The sequence below is a fragment of the Bemisia tabaci genome, chromosome 9, assembly GCF_918797505.1.
Source record: "Bemisia tabaci chromosome 9, PGI_BMITA_v3".
NCBI classification, from domain to species: domain Eukaryota; kingdom Metazoa; phylum Arthropoda; class Insecta; order Hemiptera; family Aleyrodidae; genus Bemisia; species Bemisia tabaci.
Window position 1 is genome coordinate 6,907,764 of NC_092801.1, and position 18,077 is coordinate 6,925,840.

Sequence of the window (18,077 nt, forward strand, 5' to 3'; positions counted from 1 at the left end):
GTGGTCACTTCTTTTCGCGGAGGATTTTATGGCGGTTGCAGGACTTGCGGGCGGTGAATCAGCTTTGCGGGAATCGGGACTCCGGGGTTCGAACTCCGGAAACGTAGCGCATACTGAAAATTTCCACCTGCGTGAATTCAGATACGATATATTTCGCAGGGAAGCCGGCGATCGCCAAATGACGACTTATGAACGAAGAGTTGAGCAATACGCATAAAATCGCCTGTGAAAGAGCTCACTCCGACATTATTTTATCAGTCATCACTGGGCGAATTAAACCGATGGCAATTATCAGTGGATGACTTTAAATCGTCGCGGCTTAAATTACAATAATATGTTGCTAAACTGGGCAACAGTGTGCAAAACTCCGGACGTACCGGCGTTCCAAACGAATTCCAACGATCATTGGTTTGCACGTGCTCCAAGCCACAAATGATACCCATGCTGCAAATTCTTCCTTTCGAATATTATTATTTAGTATGAAAAAAGTTATTAGACGAGCTGCACGAGTACATATATATGTGTTTTTTTTTCAGAAACCATATGCACGGACAGCATTTAATAAAACGAGATCAACGCACATAAACTATGAAAGTTAATCGAGTTTGAAAATTCTTACGTCCACGAGACCCAACGCAAGAACCAAACTCAAATTTCCGTACGCTGAATATATTTAGTTGAAATATGATTTTCGCCGGGAAAAAATATGCTGCTTAAAAACTTCAAACACAGTTGCGATTCAATTAATTTTTTGTGCCATTTTATTCCCTTCGGTGAAACCACCTGCAAGGAGTTAATCGCTGGTAATCAGTTAGCGGAATGCGTCTTAACTCGTCAAATTGTAATAATTCGTGTTAAAATAGTAAAGTTTTTATTGATGAAGAAGTAAAGAACTTCGAAAGCACGACCTCGGCTTGGAGCCCCTTCAAATGATGGTGATACCTTCCGCTTTGCCGGGAAGTTGGTTTAGTTGCGTTACCTAACCAAACCCAACTGAGGTCGCTGATTTCACTTCGGCTCGGAGCGCCTTCAAATGAAGGTGATACCTTTCCCTTTGCCGGGAAGTTAGTTTAGTTGCGTGACCTAACCAAACCCAACACTGAGGTCACATTTCATTACGCGCAATTCCGGACCTTCGTACGGAATTTATGCACTTTTTCAGTACTTTCGGACCGCCTTTAAAAAATCAGCACTACTTCCAGATTTTCGGAAATTCTAAGACTGGTAGACACCCTGAGCTCAAATAAATAGCAATTTGCAAGCGATTGGTGATCGTCTACAACACATATGCACGATTTGAACTTGAATACTGTTGCGGGTTGCGCAGGCGTTATACTTGCGTGAATATTTGAATCAATGAGAACGAAAACACACCAACTCGGAAAAATGAATATAATGAAGACACACACAAAACTGCACGGTAGGTGAAAAAGTTAGTTTAAGAAAAAGATTTTTCCTGCCGAAAGACAAGTACCTATGACCACTTTTAAGGTCCAAGTTGGAATAGACGCGCTAACTTCGACGACCTTTATGTAAATTAACTGTCTTTAATGGAAATCGAGTATTTTCGAGTTACCGAGTTGGTGTGTTTTCGTTCTCACTGATTCAATTAAAAACTGACTGATTTTGAAGATGGCATGGGCTTGAAGCTGAGTCTTACCTGATGGACTTTGGAAGTGTGAATGTGCCTTTTTTCCCGGGCATGAAGAACACGTGGTTTGATATAATACCCCCGCGAAAAATGGGGCGATGAACTTGGGTATCCTCCTGCAACACAAGAAAAAAAGAAACAATTAGATCAAACAACCTCTTATTGCAATTTTCGAATCTACTATCGTTCAAATTTCGAAACAAATTGAAACTAAGCCGGGCTATGGGCGCGACCATGAGGGGCAAAAATGGGGAAAATACTATACTTGAGGCCGCAACAAAGTTAGGGGCCGTCCATAAATTACGTAACGCTATAGGGGGGGAGGGGGTCGAGAAGAGCGTTATTCCATTTTGTTGAAGGATAGTAGCCTACGTTACAAAAGCGTTACGAAGGGGGAGGGGGGTCAAAAATGCCGAAATAGTGCGTTACGTAATTTATGGACGGCCCCTAACGGCATTTTGTTCGCAATTAGTGAAAGTATTGCTTGCGGATAACTTATCGCCGACACTTGAGGTTATCACTTGGTCATCCGACCAACAGCACATAGACATCAGCTTCAAAAGAGCCGACCAGGAGCTAGCCGTTACACGCTGATTATTTTCTAGTTTTTTCACCCGTTGGCTATCTAGTTTTTCATCCACTTTCAGAAGAAAAGGTCCCTCTATCATTGCATTGACCTAGTTTTGTAGCATTTACAAGTCTGCATAGGTAAGCTAGGGTTGCCACAAAATCAAGAAAATAAAATTCCCTGATTTCTCTGGCACATTGAGGTAAAATTTCCGGACAGTTGAAGATACGCTAGATGATTAAAAAGACATAAGTTAAAATAGTCTTCGGGCAAAATTTGTTGGTCAAAACGACAAACCCCCTCTAAAGAGGAAATAAAGGCGAATCAACGATTTTTCCCTGACACTTTCATCGTTTTTCCTGACTGCGGCAACCCTGGTAAGATTGCTCGAGGATGCGATACGACGAATGGAAATTTTTTTCCCCGGAATCCTACTTTATATTTTTAAAAAAATTGAGTAAACGACTGTACAGAACCTTGTCTTGATGGTTGATAAAGCTTCGGCTAGGCTAGGGCCAAGCTGAAGAAGAGGTGGGAGAGGAGCGAGGAGGAGGAGGATGAGGAGAAGGAGAGGGAGAAGGAGAAGAAGAAGAAGGCGGAGAAGAAGAAAGAGAAGCAGAGGGAATACGAAGAAGAAGAGGAAGAAGAGGAAGAAGAGTAAGAGGAGGAAGAGGAGGAAGGCCCAGCTGAAGAAGAGGTAGGAGGAAGACCAGCTAAAGAAGAGGTAGGAGGAAGGCCCGGCTAAAGCAGAGGTAGGAGGAAGGCCCAGCTAAAGAAGAGGTATGAGAGGAGGAAAGAGGAGCGAAAGAAGGAGGAGGAGGAGAAGAAAAAGGAGGAGAAGAAGAAGAAGAAGAAGAAGAAGAAGGAGAAAAAGAAGAAGGAGAAGAAGGAGGAGGAGGAAGAAAAGAAGGAGAAGGAGAAGAAAGAAGAGAAGGAGAAGAAGGAGGAGAAGAAAATCAGAGGAGGAGGAGAAGAAAATCAGAGGAGGAGGAGAAGAAGAGGAAGAAGGCGGAGAAGAAGAATGAAAGCAGGGGGGACAGGAAGAAGAGGAAGAAGAGGAAAAGCAAGAGGAGGAAGGCTCAGCTAAAGAAGAGGTATGAGAGGAGAAAAGAGGAGGAAAGAGGAGGAAAGAGGAGGAGAGAGGAGGAAAAGAAGAAGGTGACAAGGGAGAAGAAGAAGAAGAATGAGTAGAAGGCGAATAGGAAGAAGAAGAGGAAGAGGAGGACAAACATACGAAAAAACACAACTCACCTTCCACTTGAAACGGAACTTGTTCCCTGGCAGGGATGTGGGGGCGGTCCCCCGCGCCCCCCTTTCCCGAGCTTCTGTGATTTAAGCTGAGCTTGGCGCGGCGGGCAGCTCACCGTTTTCCCACAGGCTTCCGGGGCCGCGGCCAGATTTGAAGCGCCGATAGGTTCCAACATGGCCGCCATGGGAACCGGAGCGAGGGGTAATTTGTCAAGAAAACCGACTCGAAACCTACGACAATTACACGCGACGCCGACGAGTGCGTAACGAGCGGTCCCTTACACTTGCACCATCACCACCACTTCCATACGCCCGCGTTACGCAGGCTGAAACGAGTTATAAGTTGTAGTTTCCCTGCACAGTTAAGAATTGAAATTTTCCGTGTTTATAGTTACTTTGGGTTCCTTTGAGTAACTTTTTTTCGGTAAGATCAACCAAACTCCAAAAATCAGTACTTTAACAGTACTTCTTCAGTGTATTCTCAAATAATACAGTACATTATCCTCAACAGAAACATTCAGTACCTCCATTTGACGAAATTTGAAAAATTTGAAAAATTTCGAAAATTTGAAATTCTTAATTTCTTGAACGAGCAGGTTGATTCTAAGGAACGAGTCTATTTTCTAGATTAGCTCTATAGCGCGAGTATTCTTACGGATCTCAGGGTATATCTGAAAAATGAACTTGTTCCCTTGCAGAAATACAACCCGTTCTTGTGCGGAAAACATAGATTTACCGATGAAAGTTAGAACGAGTACTCTACAGAAAGTCATACGATAAAAGGAGATGTAATCCGGGTTTGTGGTACATACTTCAGAACAAAAAGGGGGGGGCGTGCCGTTGTTTCGATACAAAATATCTGAAACCCCAAAAACTGAAGACCTTCTGAGAATAATCCCTGATGAGCTATAACCACATTTTCCGTTCCATTTGGGGATTTCAGGTACGATCTTTTACGTTCTGCCTTGCTTAGGCCTTGTCTCCACGAGCCGTTTCACGAGATTTGTCCCAGGGAAAAATCCCACTTACGAAGTTGGGTTAAAAATATTGAGTTAATCAATATTTTTCCCAGTACCAAGTATGGTACTTGTACCCCTAGGACCCACTGAGAGGAGGAGAAGAAGTGAAAACGAATTGTGCGATATTTTATTCATTACTACATTGTTAATGTTTGTTTGGTTAAAATAATGTGTCTAAATGTCAATTGAGTGCAATTATTATTTTAATCCCGGTTAAATACTTGACTTTAACCAATTTATATTCCCGCGAAAACTAGTCGCAGGACTGTATGAGCCCCGTCCCGTGGAGATGGTAACTGGGAAAAATCCCAGAAGTTTCATTCCTGCGATTCGAACTTGGGACAAATCCCATGAAAACGTCCCGTGGAGACAAGGCCTTAAGTGAAACCGCAATTCTACAAAAAGTCCCCACCTGAGATACGCGGTTCTCGTTTACGCACCCAGTCTCGAGCGCAACGGAGATTCAGATTAGGCCGACAATAATGAAGTTATTACCTCGACGACTCCGCGTTTTTCGGCGCGTAGAGGACCGTGACCGGGAACGCTCAACCCCGCGAAAAGTGGGACTCAGCCGAGCGTGGCGCCCCTGGCGGGCAATTTGAGAAACGACAAATTGGGCCTGTGGAAAAGTCATGCTTCGGTGTTCAAAGGAACGAGCCGCCAGCAGCGAAACCGGGTCACAGGTCGCGACGTGAGCCGGGGAGGCAGACCCAAAATTAGCAGGGCGAAAATAAATTTCCAGGGAATCGCGAGGAAGTTTTTTGCAGTTTGGTTCGTCGGAAGTCGCCCGATTTTGCGGACGCAAAATTTGTATTATAGCGTCGGATCGGGTTAAGGAGACTTCCAGTGGCGTGGCGTGAATTGCGATATATCGATTGTTATGCCATTTAAACCTATGAAAAAAGATCGATTATCAGGGTGTTCGCAGCGAACACCTTAGTAATCGATTCTTTACCATAGTTTCAAATGGCGAGTTATCGATAATCGATTATTCACGCCACGCCACTGGAGACTTCCTATACTAGCCCATGTTAATGTATCCAACTTCAATTTTCTTTTTCTCAGAATCCACCGGGTCTTTTTCCATCCGGCTTATTTCGTTGGCTTCCTGATACCTTCAGGATGAATGAAACACGGAGGTTTTTCAAAATTTTGAAAATTCAAATTTTTATGAATTTTTTCATTTGGTAATAATTTTTTTTAAAAAAAATATTCACTTTAAAGTCTCTTCAAAATTTGAAAAATTAATTTTTCGAGAAAAACCCGTGTTGAAGAGTGCAGAAAAGTACAAAAAATCAAACAAAAAAAAGTTTTTGAAGGAAGGCCCACTAGAACTTGAGGGAAGGTACATTTTGTTTGAAAAATCCTGACTTACGGAGAACTTGATAAGAATAACAGTTGATAGCTGATTTAATGATAATACGCGTTGATCTTCACTTCCTCCAGAGCTCGTTCCTTCCGAACTAGTTTTTGGAAATAAGTGTTTTCAGTCTTGTTTTACTCGTGAGGATATGCAAAAAAAAATGAGCCCAAAAAACGAAATTTACAATTTTTTTCAAAATTCCCTGTAGAACTGCCCTTAAAATAATATGAAACATGGCAAAGAGGGGCTGATTTACATAGACGGAGTCAAATAGATCAGAAAATAGATAAAATTATAGACGATTGCATTATTGAGATTTGCGTTGAATCATCACGTTTTCAGGAACCATAAAAATAGCCGCTTGAAGAGCATCTTATTGACCCATTTACCCAGAATTTCGTCTTCTTCGTGGGGCAACCAGCAGCCTGATTATTGAAATTTTTTGTTTGTCGGATCGACATAGATGACATAGGTTAAAAGGCGGAGCGTGATTGGTCGGCTATGTCTTAACGCTGCTTTATCGTGCCTTTGTCAGGTGGAATGATCGACAAGCTAACGGCACCTCTTAAGTTTCCGACAGTATGTCGATCATTCCACCTGACAAAGGCACGATAAAGCAGCGTTAAGACATAACCGACCAATCACGCTCCGCCTTTTAACCTATGTCATCTATGTTGATCCGACAAACAAAAAATTTCAATAATCAGGCTGCTGGAGTGCAGCGTCACGATTAAGTGGACTGCATTTTGCAATTTGGACCTATAAATTCCGGCCCGGTTTAAAAACAACGTATGTGCCATTAGTTTCCCCATGCACATAAGCGTTTTTTCAGATGAGCCAGAATTTATAGGTCCAAATCGCAAAATGCAGTCCAAGTGATACCTGTCGTTTTTACCTACTTCTGATAAGTGTTGACGGACAAAACTTCCAAGGGAAGCGCAGCGCAAATGTTATCAGATCAAATAATTTTAGAACAGAAGGGTAATTAACGCTTCTTGATAAAGCGGTCGGTAGAATTATACATCAATCCTTGCGTTAGAGAAAATTCTTCGCCGCAAAATTGAATGTTTATCAGACTTCGAAAATTAAGTGTCTTCATTCTTGATGCAAAAAAGGATGAATCGCGATTTGTTTCTCTCCTTCATTTTCTTGCCCAGAGACACAGCTTTTTCCTAGTTGTTACCAAGAGGATTTACACGCGTTTTATAGCGGGGAGAAACTGAGTCAACATTGATTCTGCTGGAGATTCTTAGGCGGGAACGCTACGAATAAAATCAAAGAGCAGAGAGGAACCGAGCAATTACATTATTTCTTAAGGGAGATTCTATTAATAGGGCGTATTTTTGCCAAACGGAACTATGTGCAGTAAGGCATGAGCCCTGAGACCCATAAGAATGTATGCACAGCAGGGCACACGTCATGATGCAAATAGTTCGGTTGACAGAAATACGTCCAATTAACGAAAGATTGCGGAGTTCCTAAAAATCCCAGTGAAAAATCCATAAAATATGGTAATGGTACGAATTTACGGCATGCACTTTTCAGGATGTCCCTTTGAAATTTTTTCAGAACATAAATGCATTTGTTTCAGCCCAAGTTCTCATCGGAAGTGAAGGAAGGCTTCTCTCCTAGTTCCATTAACGCCTGCTTGTACGCAATCTCGCCGACATTGTTGCGAAATTGAAATGGTGGCTAAGAAAACATGTAGCTTGTCCCGAACGGGATATTTAGTTTCAATTAGGAATGAATACCTAACTGTAGGAAACATAGATAAACGTTTGTTCTACAGTGGCGTAGGAAGGGGGGGGGGTGCCAGGGGGGGCCTGGCCCCCCCCCCAAAATTGGAAATAGTATCATCTGGCCCCCCCCAGAAATTCTGGATGGTGCAAAAACACCATCTTTAACGGTAAGTCTCTGTCGCCGTGGCCCGTGAGAGGATGCCTATCTTCCGAATTGAAGGAGAAAGCTATGTAAAATGTTTCCCAAAGTTTCCCGCAGAGCGCAACACAATTACCTCTAATTAACGAGGAAAAATCAGAGTGTAAAATAAAATTATGAATCAATGAAATTTATCACTCTTAATGCACATAGTTTTTACTTAAAATCTCGCGCTCGAACGGTTAGTTTTTTCTTCTCTGTTCATTATTCAGTTGAATTGCTCTAAAAAATCTGGATGCAATCGATTTTTTTCTAATTCATAATTCATATCTTTATTTTTTGGTACATGACAAATGCTCATTCGTTCATAGTTACGTCTTGCTCATTATATTATATTTTACTTTGCATGGGCTTTTCCTAATACAGAACAATGATTCTGGCATTCACTAAACATTTATTTCGCAATTTTCACACAAATGAGTGGTTAAAAGTGAGAAAATAAATGGAATAACCTGTTGAATGCAACAATTTCAAAGTATTTTAACCTTAAAATGCATAAAACTGGGTGAATTTTATGCAGAAATTGAAGGAAGATTAACGCCACAAGTGCCTCGAGATGCGCTCAAATAGAGTTAAAATTTCAAAAATTTTCCGGGGAGCCCCCGGACCCCCCGCTGACCTGGGGGGTATTCCATACCCCCCAGACCCCCCGGTGGTGGGGGGCCAGGCCCCCCCCAGCAAAATGGCCTAGCTACGCCTATGAAAAGAACTCCAAATTTGGTGAAAAATGTCATCGACAAACTTCCAAAAAACGAAAATTTAACTTAAGTATGCCGCATAATGACTAAGATCAACCATAAATGGCACTAAAGAAATTGATTATTTAGAAATAGAAAAAAATACTGACTAAAGGGCCAATCGGCCAATCAAATTTGACGTCTTTAATCCACTAACAGAAAATTTCAACTTAGAATTTCAAACATTAGCGAAGACATTGGATACGACGTGTGTATTATATATATATATTATATATATATATATATATATATTATATATATATATATATATCTATATATATATGTGTGTGTGTCGTATCCAATATATATATATATATATATATCGTCACCTTCCTGCCAAAGTATCACAAGCGCCATACGACGTTCACAAATTTCCACCATTTTATTTTTTTACAGGGAATTGTTCAACAAAGTGTCCGAAAATTTCACCGAATTTTCTTTGTGCTGTCAATAAAATTCAGCGAAATTTTCTGACAGATTTAACCACCAATTCCTCTGTAAGAAAAACAAAATGGCGGCGGAAATTATTGAACGTCGCATGGCGCTTGTGATACATTGGCCGGGAGGTGAAGGTTTGTGCCGCCAATGATTTTTTTCGAATTTTGGTATTTTTCAGGGTGTCTAGCATCAGAATTTTCCCGATTTTTTGGTATTTTTCAGGGTGTCTAGCATCAGAATTTTCCCGATTCTATCAGGATTTGAGGTCAATCAGGATTTGAGGAAAAATTGGTCGTAAAATCAGGATTTGAGGAAAGTCGGCCGTCCGATTGTCAAGTTTTAATTTTACTTTTAAATTTTTGAACGTCGCATGGCGCTTGTGATACTTCAGCCGGGAGATGACGATATAATCCTGGCCGAGGTGGAGAAAATCTCAAGTAGATTTGGCAAAGGAGCGTTTGCATCGCATCCATTACAGGCACATGTGCATGCCCCTCCTTCTGTCTGTGTTGACAGTATCAAGTCACTTCCCTATCTGGTCCAATTTTTAATTGTCTCCCCCCCCTTCCCCTCCGTTCCTCCTCTCCGCTTTGTCCTTCCTTTTTTCGAAGAGCTCGGCCAATTATTCCTCTTAATCTTCCGCTGCATCTGAGCGAGATTAATCTTCGAGGACCCTGCGCTGGCTACCCTCCGCAGCCGCGGCCGTTACAGACATCTCTCAGAGTCCCGTTAATTTTTGAGACATGTATCATGCATGTGTGTGTGTGTGACTCCTAAGGCTGGTGAAAGGGTTTTCGACACTCTCTTTTCGACTACACATATCACTGAAAAAAAATTCTCGGCGTTTTTACCACGGCCCGTTGGTACCTTTACCATCTCACTTTTTTTACCAATTATTGGTAATTTTACCAAGACAAACTGGTAAGCTTACCTAAGAACCGGTATTTTTACTGTATTTTTCAGGTAAGAATACCACTTTTATTGGTAATCAATTCCCGGTAACTTTGCCATTTTATCTCGGTAATTCTACCACAGTCGGTAAAAAATATTGGCGCTTTTACCAAGGTCCAGTAAAATTACCGAGAAAGTTCAATAATTTTACCGATATTTCTCGGTAAAATTACCAATTCCATAAATGGTAATTTTACCAAGAAAAAACTGGGATCAATTAGAACCCTGAGTTCTTGGTAATTTTACCCTTTTCTTAGTAAATACACCGATATTTTTTTTCAGGGTAGAAGCAAAAAATTGGATTTTAGGCTTGTAAGTAGTTCGATTTTTTAACCAATCATCATGTTCTATACAGCTTGGCCAGCCAAATTTGGCATTAAAATGTCTTCCCTTGGCTTGGCATAGAGTATGTCCAATAATCGAAAATAATGCACTGCTACTTCATTAGACGAACAAGTGTGGGCTCCCTAAATCCACACAGAGTCGAGGTGTGGCCAGCGCATTCCAATTCCATAAATGGTAATTTTACCAAGAAAAAACTGGGATCAAATAGAACCCTGAATTCTTGGTAATTTTACCCTTTTCTTAGTAAATACACCGAGATTTTTTTTTTCAGTGCGGTAGGAATTTTTCGAATACGATCGTTTTAGTACGACGTGAATCTATTTCACTAGCGTAAACGTATGTCTGCACGGGTCAAATTTACTGCAGTCTTTTTGCGGGCCGATAATTTCCCCCTAGACTGGGGGCTCGAGGCCATACGCACACACGGATGAGCAATAAAATTCGTTTCCCTCGAAAGGACGTTACAGCACACGCGTCTCTGTTTATCGTTCTCCGGGGGGCTGTTTCCAGAAGACACAGACGATTTGTACCCTCCGGATGCTAATTTTAATCCGAGGGCCCGTCGCAGGATGAGAGCCAGCACTCTTCACCTCGCAACAATGTTTAAATTGCGCGTATAATTGCAGAAAATCTCTCTTTTCCCGCTGACTAATAAATTAGTGAAATTTATTAGTATTGCATTTTGTTTTTACCGCTAATTTTGGGGCTGTGTCCTTGGCTTTAACGGCCGGACTGCAAACTCTGTCGAGGGGTGGTGCCGACTCTATTACCTAGTCAGTAAAAAGCGATGATGAGTCAATTAATTGAGCCATTCTTTACAGAAACGACGTATAAGCTTTGCGTTGCTCCTCAGATTGTGCCTTGTAGTGCTTGATAAAGAAGAATCTAGGGTGTGGTGTCTAGAATTCTTGACTACGATCATCTCCTGATTTTTCCCTGATTTTCCGGAGCTCATTCTCTAATGAGGAACCTAAGTTTTCTTCCACTTTCCCGGGATTTTCTAGGAGAAAATTAATTTTACCCTAGAATTTTAAGTTCCCTCATTGCAAACGGAAGTCCGACTGTAATTGAGGGGCTTCAAAGACGAGGCTTAGGAGTGCAGTTTTTGCTATTTCAAGAAATATGCGTGTTTCAAGTTTCAAAATTACATGAAGAAAGTTTAAACTCATTTTTTTTATGCTTTCAAGTTGGATTTTAGTTGTGCATTTTTTCCAGAGTATTCTTTCAAATTCAAACTAGTTTCAGTTGAGATCATGAATATCTCAATTTTTTCAAAAATTGTATTTATCCGCCTTGTCCTCCAAGCCCCTCAATCCCAACTAGGAAAATTGGTAGAGCCTAGAACCCACTACGAGCATTTGAAAAACAACGATTCTGTTTTCACCGTGCTTAATTTGGAAGCTCTCCGTTCTCTCAAACCGTCTGATCTGTATTCCTATCGACCTTGAGTTCATTGATGAGCAATCAGATCCATCATCGAGCTTTTCGACCGACGCGACGTTTCGCTCCTTCACAGCTCTTAAAACTGTTGAGAGTTATGCCTGATTCATGCCGATTTGTCATCATTTCAATTACTCTGCCTGGTGTAAGATTTCCGTCAATTTACTGCACTTGGAAAAACCTCGACGTAATAGGGGGGGGGGGGGGGGGGGGACGAGGGCTTGCGCTTGACGCTACGATGACGTGTAGAAAGTGCTATGGAAATTATTGACTGGACCCTCGTGCTTGCTCGATGCGTATGTGTGCAAGTGCATGTGCAAAGAATATTGCGTAGATCTCCTGAGCGCGACATTGACGCTACAGCAATCACTGAAAAAAAATTCTCGGCGTTTTTACGAAGGTCCGTTGGTACCTTTACCATCTCACTTTGTTTACCAATTATTGGTAATTTAACCAAGACAGACTGGTAAGCTTACCTAAGAACCGGTATTTTTACTGTATTTTTCAGGTAAGAATACCACTTTTATTGGTAATCAATTCCCGGTAACTTTGCCATTTTATCTCGGTAATTCTACCACAGTCGATAAAGAATATTGGCGTGTTTACTAAGGTCCAGTAAAATTACCGAGAAAGTTCAATAATTTTATCGAATTTCTCAGTGAAATTACCAATTCTATAAATGGTAATTTTACCAATAAAAAACTGGGATCAAATAGAACACTGAATTCTTGGTAATTTTACCCTGTTCTTGGTAAATACCTACACAGAGATTTTTTTCAGTGAAAGAGAAAACTAGGATCAATTGGAAACGATAGGCACTTTACGTCCGAACGAATAAGCGGTGGGATTTTTTTAACAATTTTTCTTTTGATTACGTAAATTCATTGGCGGCGTGTGGGCTTTGGATTCGTGGGTGCAGAAAATAAGTCCACTCACTGGGGGGTCTGGAAGGCATGGAATACCTAATTTTGACTCTAATTTTAATTTTTGGAATTTCTTGGCTTTGTTTCCCCGCGAAATGGTGTGAGCCCAGCACCATTCCTCCACCTTGTATGGAATTCCCTCTAGGGCAAGGGGGCTTGGGGGCCTCCCCCCGGAATTTGTTAAAAATCTAGCCTATAAAATGCAATTTTAAGCTATTTTAGCTAGCTATCATTCGATTATGTCATGAAAATCACAACATTATCGCTAATCGCTAGAAATTCTACAAACACTACCTCAACTACATAACATTTTAAACGAAGTTTGCAGCTAAGTCTACTTTCAGGCGTTGGAAGCGCAATTGCCAAATACATTGGTAAAATTTGTGACAAAAAACGAGGGCACACAACAGATTTTCTTTGAAAAGGTTTTCTTAGAGAGAAAAAGAGAAAGAGTAAATGTATGTAAATTGTAAGCTAAAATATAATGATATAGGTTCAACAAACAACCTGTCGTTTCCCTGATAAAAACCAGGACGGGAAAATAAATTTAAAAAAAGAAAGGGGGGGGGGAGGATCTCTCAAAATCTTTTGAGTGCAACTGCACCCACGTGCAATGTGCATCCATTACGCGCCGCCGCAAAGTGGATCGAGTCAATTAGAAAGGTCGGACATGATATTTTTCACTGAAGTTGCAAATTTAGATGTTTATTTCGCCACATTTTAAATTAAAAGAGGTGCTTCTGAAAGAAAATATCACGAGGAAACCAATGGACTCACTTTTAGACCCTAAAAATTATGTGTAGACGGAGTTTAAAGCTTTTAAAATTTCCGAATTTTGTCCGACCTCCCCTTTTGACTCGATCCACTGTGCGCCGCTACGTAATTTGAAGGATACTTAAAACAGTTACTTTATTCGGAACGATATCCAGATCCATTTCAATGAAACGGTCTGTTATCCTATTTTTACACGTTCATGTGTTGGCCACTGTTGATTCTCTTATGAAACATTTTAGATCTATGCTGACATTAAAATAAGTGTTTCTTTCGTGAAGGGAGGTGAATCAGTCTCTGCGACGGATATTGTAATAATAATTATGCGGTCTGCGAATATCAGAGGACGGTCTTGCGTAAAACTAACTTAATTACCAGTCAGAGCTCGCCGTTAAATTCCGATGGGGCTCTGGCTTGACGAAAAAAGAAAAAGAAAAAGAAAATAACTCGGAGACCTAAACAAATTCCGAATGACACAGACCGTAAAGAATTTGCACTTTTTTCGAGGGCAGATCTCAAGGTCTCGACTGGTGACTCCAACACCGAGCTGCTGAAATTTTGGCCCCGCGTAATAAATTTCTACTCTACATCTACACTGTACTAAGGAAGAACGCCGTATGATTCTCCAGATGTTGCAAGATTTTCTTCAATAAAAAATGAATTTTTGGGGAATCTTGTGATTATTTTCTAAATTGCTCGGAAATGGGTTTGGAACACTGAAGAGAAGAGATTCTTATTGCAACCAAATTTGAGCTCGGACCAGCTTTCGGAGCATCAATTTTCGAAAATGAAATTGATGAATTTTAATATTTCCTAAAACCGTATGAAATAGGGATAAAATGGCATTGTTATACCATTTTCATAAAGGAAAATCGATATCAGCTAGAAAAATGTACTCTCCACGGATATAATCGCACAAAAATCACGTTGGGAACGTCAAAAAAGTCCATTAGCGGATCGAGCAAATTGGCAACATTGTTTTTTCTCCATTTAAACCTACAGAAATGTATCGATTTCCGGACAAGACTCGATTATTTAACATAGGTTTAAATGGAGGGAATCCGATGTTGCCAAATTGCTGGATCCGCCTATGAAAAAGTCTGAGATCTATTCCTTAGCGCGCAATCTGCGTAGTTTATAAAACTCTTCTCCAGGGAAATTTGGCTCAGTTACGGCTCATATGGCGTTTTCCCTCAAAATGGCAGGAACATGGTTACCAAATTAAGCTGAAAATCAGCATCTTTATATTGGGTCTAATGGGAATGATGTAAATTTTCGGCAAAATCTGGCAACAATGGGCAGGAATCATCATCGGTGTCTAAACTTCTTTTGTCGGTTATTAAATATGAATGTTCGTGAATAATCCGGGATCCAGGTACTCAGACTTGATCATATGTGACTGCAATTCGCATCTCTCGTTAAAGTTATGTTCAAAATCCTCTGCACTTTTACGACCGCGACATGACGCTGGGTAATAAAAAGTTGGATTAATAAGGCATCGAATTTTTATCGGAATCCTAATATGATTATTTCATGGTGGTGAATAACTTGCGGATCAAAATAAAAAGAGGGATTCATAAATTATTTTCTTCGTAAGAATATATTCCTTCTTTTCCGGAACGAAGAGCTCATGTTTTTCAGTCTGTTTTTTCCTCTTACATGGTGTCTAGTAATTTTCAAAACAAAAATTTCCTTACATTTCCTTAATTTTTCAGACAAAAAATGCCCAAAAACCCGGGGAAAATTTTAAAATTCCCTGACTGGCGGAAAAAATAATTCCCTGAAAAGAATGGAAAATATTTCTAGTTTTTCGACACGGTTGAACTGATTAGGTGTAAGATAGAATTCTTTCATGCTTCAGGAATATAATGTACATAAGAGCAAAACGTAGGGTACCTAAACTTATGCGAGATACTTTTGCCTCATTTTTAAAAAGAGTCATCAGCGGAAATTCTAGTAGAAATTTTAGTATCGATGCCATTGTCCTGTAACTTGATTTATCATCAATTTACAACAAAAAAAATCCGAGTTATTCCATTTTCTTGACGTTTCCCTGACGCAATTTTTGCGGATTCCATAACGTTTTCCCGGATACAAAAAAAAATCTCTGACATTTCCTGGTTTTCCAGGTCGCTCGTCACCCTGATAACGTTCTCCTCGAAACCCCCCCCCCCCCCCCCCCCCAGAGCGTTACATAATTTATGGACAATCCCGAAATTACTCCAACCAATCAGAGTTTCGATCTAAAAGTTTGCTTGTAAATTATGCATCTTGTTGCACTTTTAAACGGACTAAACCTTCCACCGGAAGAAAAAATCTCGACTGTTGAGAAAATTACATGATTTTTTCTCCGTCTGCTCACGATGCAAGAAAAATGCACCGCACCATGTCTCAGACCCACTTAATGGGATTGTATAATTTTTTGAACACAATACGATACAATCGATGCTTGCTCGACAACCATCCTACTTTTTTCCGGTGTAACACCTGAAATGATCCGGAATTACGTCGCGTGGGAAACAGACCAGATTGATGTCCCGCCTGAAATAGACTATACTCAGGTATATTCCGACTATTCTGAGGCAGCGTAAACTGACCTCACGCCTGCGGCGTATTGAGCGGCCTATTGAGTGTAAAATAACGTAGGTTCAGTACGTACAAACACTCATTGCGCAAGACAGTGGCGTGGCGTGAATTGCGATGTATCGATTGTTATGTCATTTAAGCTTATGGTATAAGGAATCGATTATTAAGGTGTTCGCTGCGAACACCCTGTTTATCGATCCTTTTCCATAGGTTTAAATGGCATAAGGATCGATATATCGCAATTCACGCCACGCCACTGCCGCAAGGCATGATGCTATGAAGCGGTTCGGCCGCGACTTTTCCAAGAATGGAATATCAGACCAACGGGAAGAATATCGCCGGGAAAACTTATATTAAGGATCCTGTGACGATATCCAAGAACCGCCTCCTCGGCCGGAAACGGTCTGGAGCGTGGAACTGGAGTAGTGGCATCATGAGGATGCACATGACGTCAGAGAAGCAACACGTGGTCGCTATGAATGGGGCTGCGTCGGCTAGCATTACGCACTCCGTACACACCCGCATTGCCGGCTCCCGGGCTAAAATATCCCGATTTCGGCATTGAATCAAACTCCGTTCAGCGACAGGGTGTCTAACAATCTTCAAAAATATAGTTCCCCGAGGTTTTCCTGATTTCCCTGAAAAAGTCGGCTGAAAACCGGGGAAAAATTTAAAATTCCTTGAAACTCGGAAAAAATAATGGAGATGTTGCACGTGTGAGGGATTTGCGAATTGACTGTTGATTCTTATGTAAAAGTTCGCGAGAAACACGATGGTGCCACTGGTTTTCTCTGAAATCAACTCCCAAGCTCAAAAAACGTTCTCAAGTTGAGGCTGTAATGGAGGGGATATCCCACGCTATTCTGAGAGTCCACCTCTACATCAAAACAAACTCTCTATGCAAAGATAGGAAGCAAATACATTGACAGGGCTGCCACTTTATTTCGGGACTCCAAAACTGAAATCACGGCAACCCTGTCAATGTATTTGCCTCCTATCTTTGCATGGAGAGTTTGTCTTGATGTAGACGTGGACTCTCGGGATAGTGTGGGATATCCCCTCCATTTTGGCCTCAACTTGAGAGCTTTTTTTGAGCTTGGGAGTTGATTTCAGAGAAAAACCAGTGGCACCATCGTGTTTCTCGCAAACTTATACGTAAGAATCAACAGTCAAATCGCAAATTCCTCGAGTCGATCTGCAACATCTTCAGTCCCTGACATTCGGAAAAAATAATTCCCTGACATGAAAAAAACAGGATATTCCTGATTTGTCGACACTGTTGAACGGATTGTCTGCAAGTAAGGCCTTTGGCATGTTTTAGGACTATAATGTAATATAGTAAAGCAAAATATATGGTGCCTAAACTTAGGTGAAATATTTTTTCCTCTTTTTTTAAAAAAAAGACATCAGCGGAAATTGTGGTAGAAATTTTGGTAGAGATCTCCGTGGGAATAAAATTCGCGAAACATTTTCCGAAAAGTCCGGGTTTTTCGGATTTCCCTGACACAAGAATCGCTTGCGAAATAAAATTCCTTAACATTTTCCGATTTTCCAAGTCGCTAGACATCTTGAGCAAAAAATATCTATCTTCATTGAAAGCTCTGAGGAAAATCAATTTGGTGCCAAGTAAAACTACTAATCGACTAACACATCATACATATTACACACAATTAAAGACGAACACTCGGTAATAAAAGCTTTGAATTCGGATTTAGCGGAAATTTGGCAGCTATGTCTGAGAGATGAGATCCCGGAGTTGCGTCCTGCGCACAGAAATAGGACCTCCAAAAAACCGCCGAAAATTCTCAGATGCAAGTGCCTCAACGTACCGCTGTGATCTCAATGGATGACGTACGGATGGAGCTCGTGGCGTAGAAGTTGAGACGTCTGAGTCTAAAAGAAACGGAAGTTGGAGGGAGCATTCCACGACAAACATTCTTGCGGAAAGGAGAGGAAAGGCTGGCTCTCATTGCTAATGAAGATAGAGGATAATTCAAACGGAATACAGGCGGATGGAACTTGCTCAGACGGAGTTAAAAAGTTTCGGTCATAAATTATGACTAAACAATACTCCCGAAATTATGCCTAAGCTAAAGGTA

The 18,077-nt window shown here is 40.9% G+C and overlaps 1 protein-coding gene across 1 annotated transcript in view; it reads right to left on the reverse strand.

The window, feature by feature from the left end:
* Meltrin (disintegrin and metalloproteinase domain-containing protein meltrin) overlaps positions 1–18,077 on the reverse strand; it is a 207,457-nt gene that overhangs the window by 93,303 nt on the left and 96,077 nt on the right. Inside the window, exon 2 of the mRNA XM_019045632.2 lies at positions 1,661–1,767. Within this exon, the coding sequence (XP_018901177.2) occupies positions 1,661–1,767 (107 nt within the window). The remainder of the gene's footprint in view (positions 1–1,660; positions 1,768–18,077) is intronic.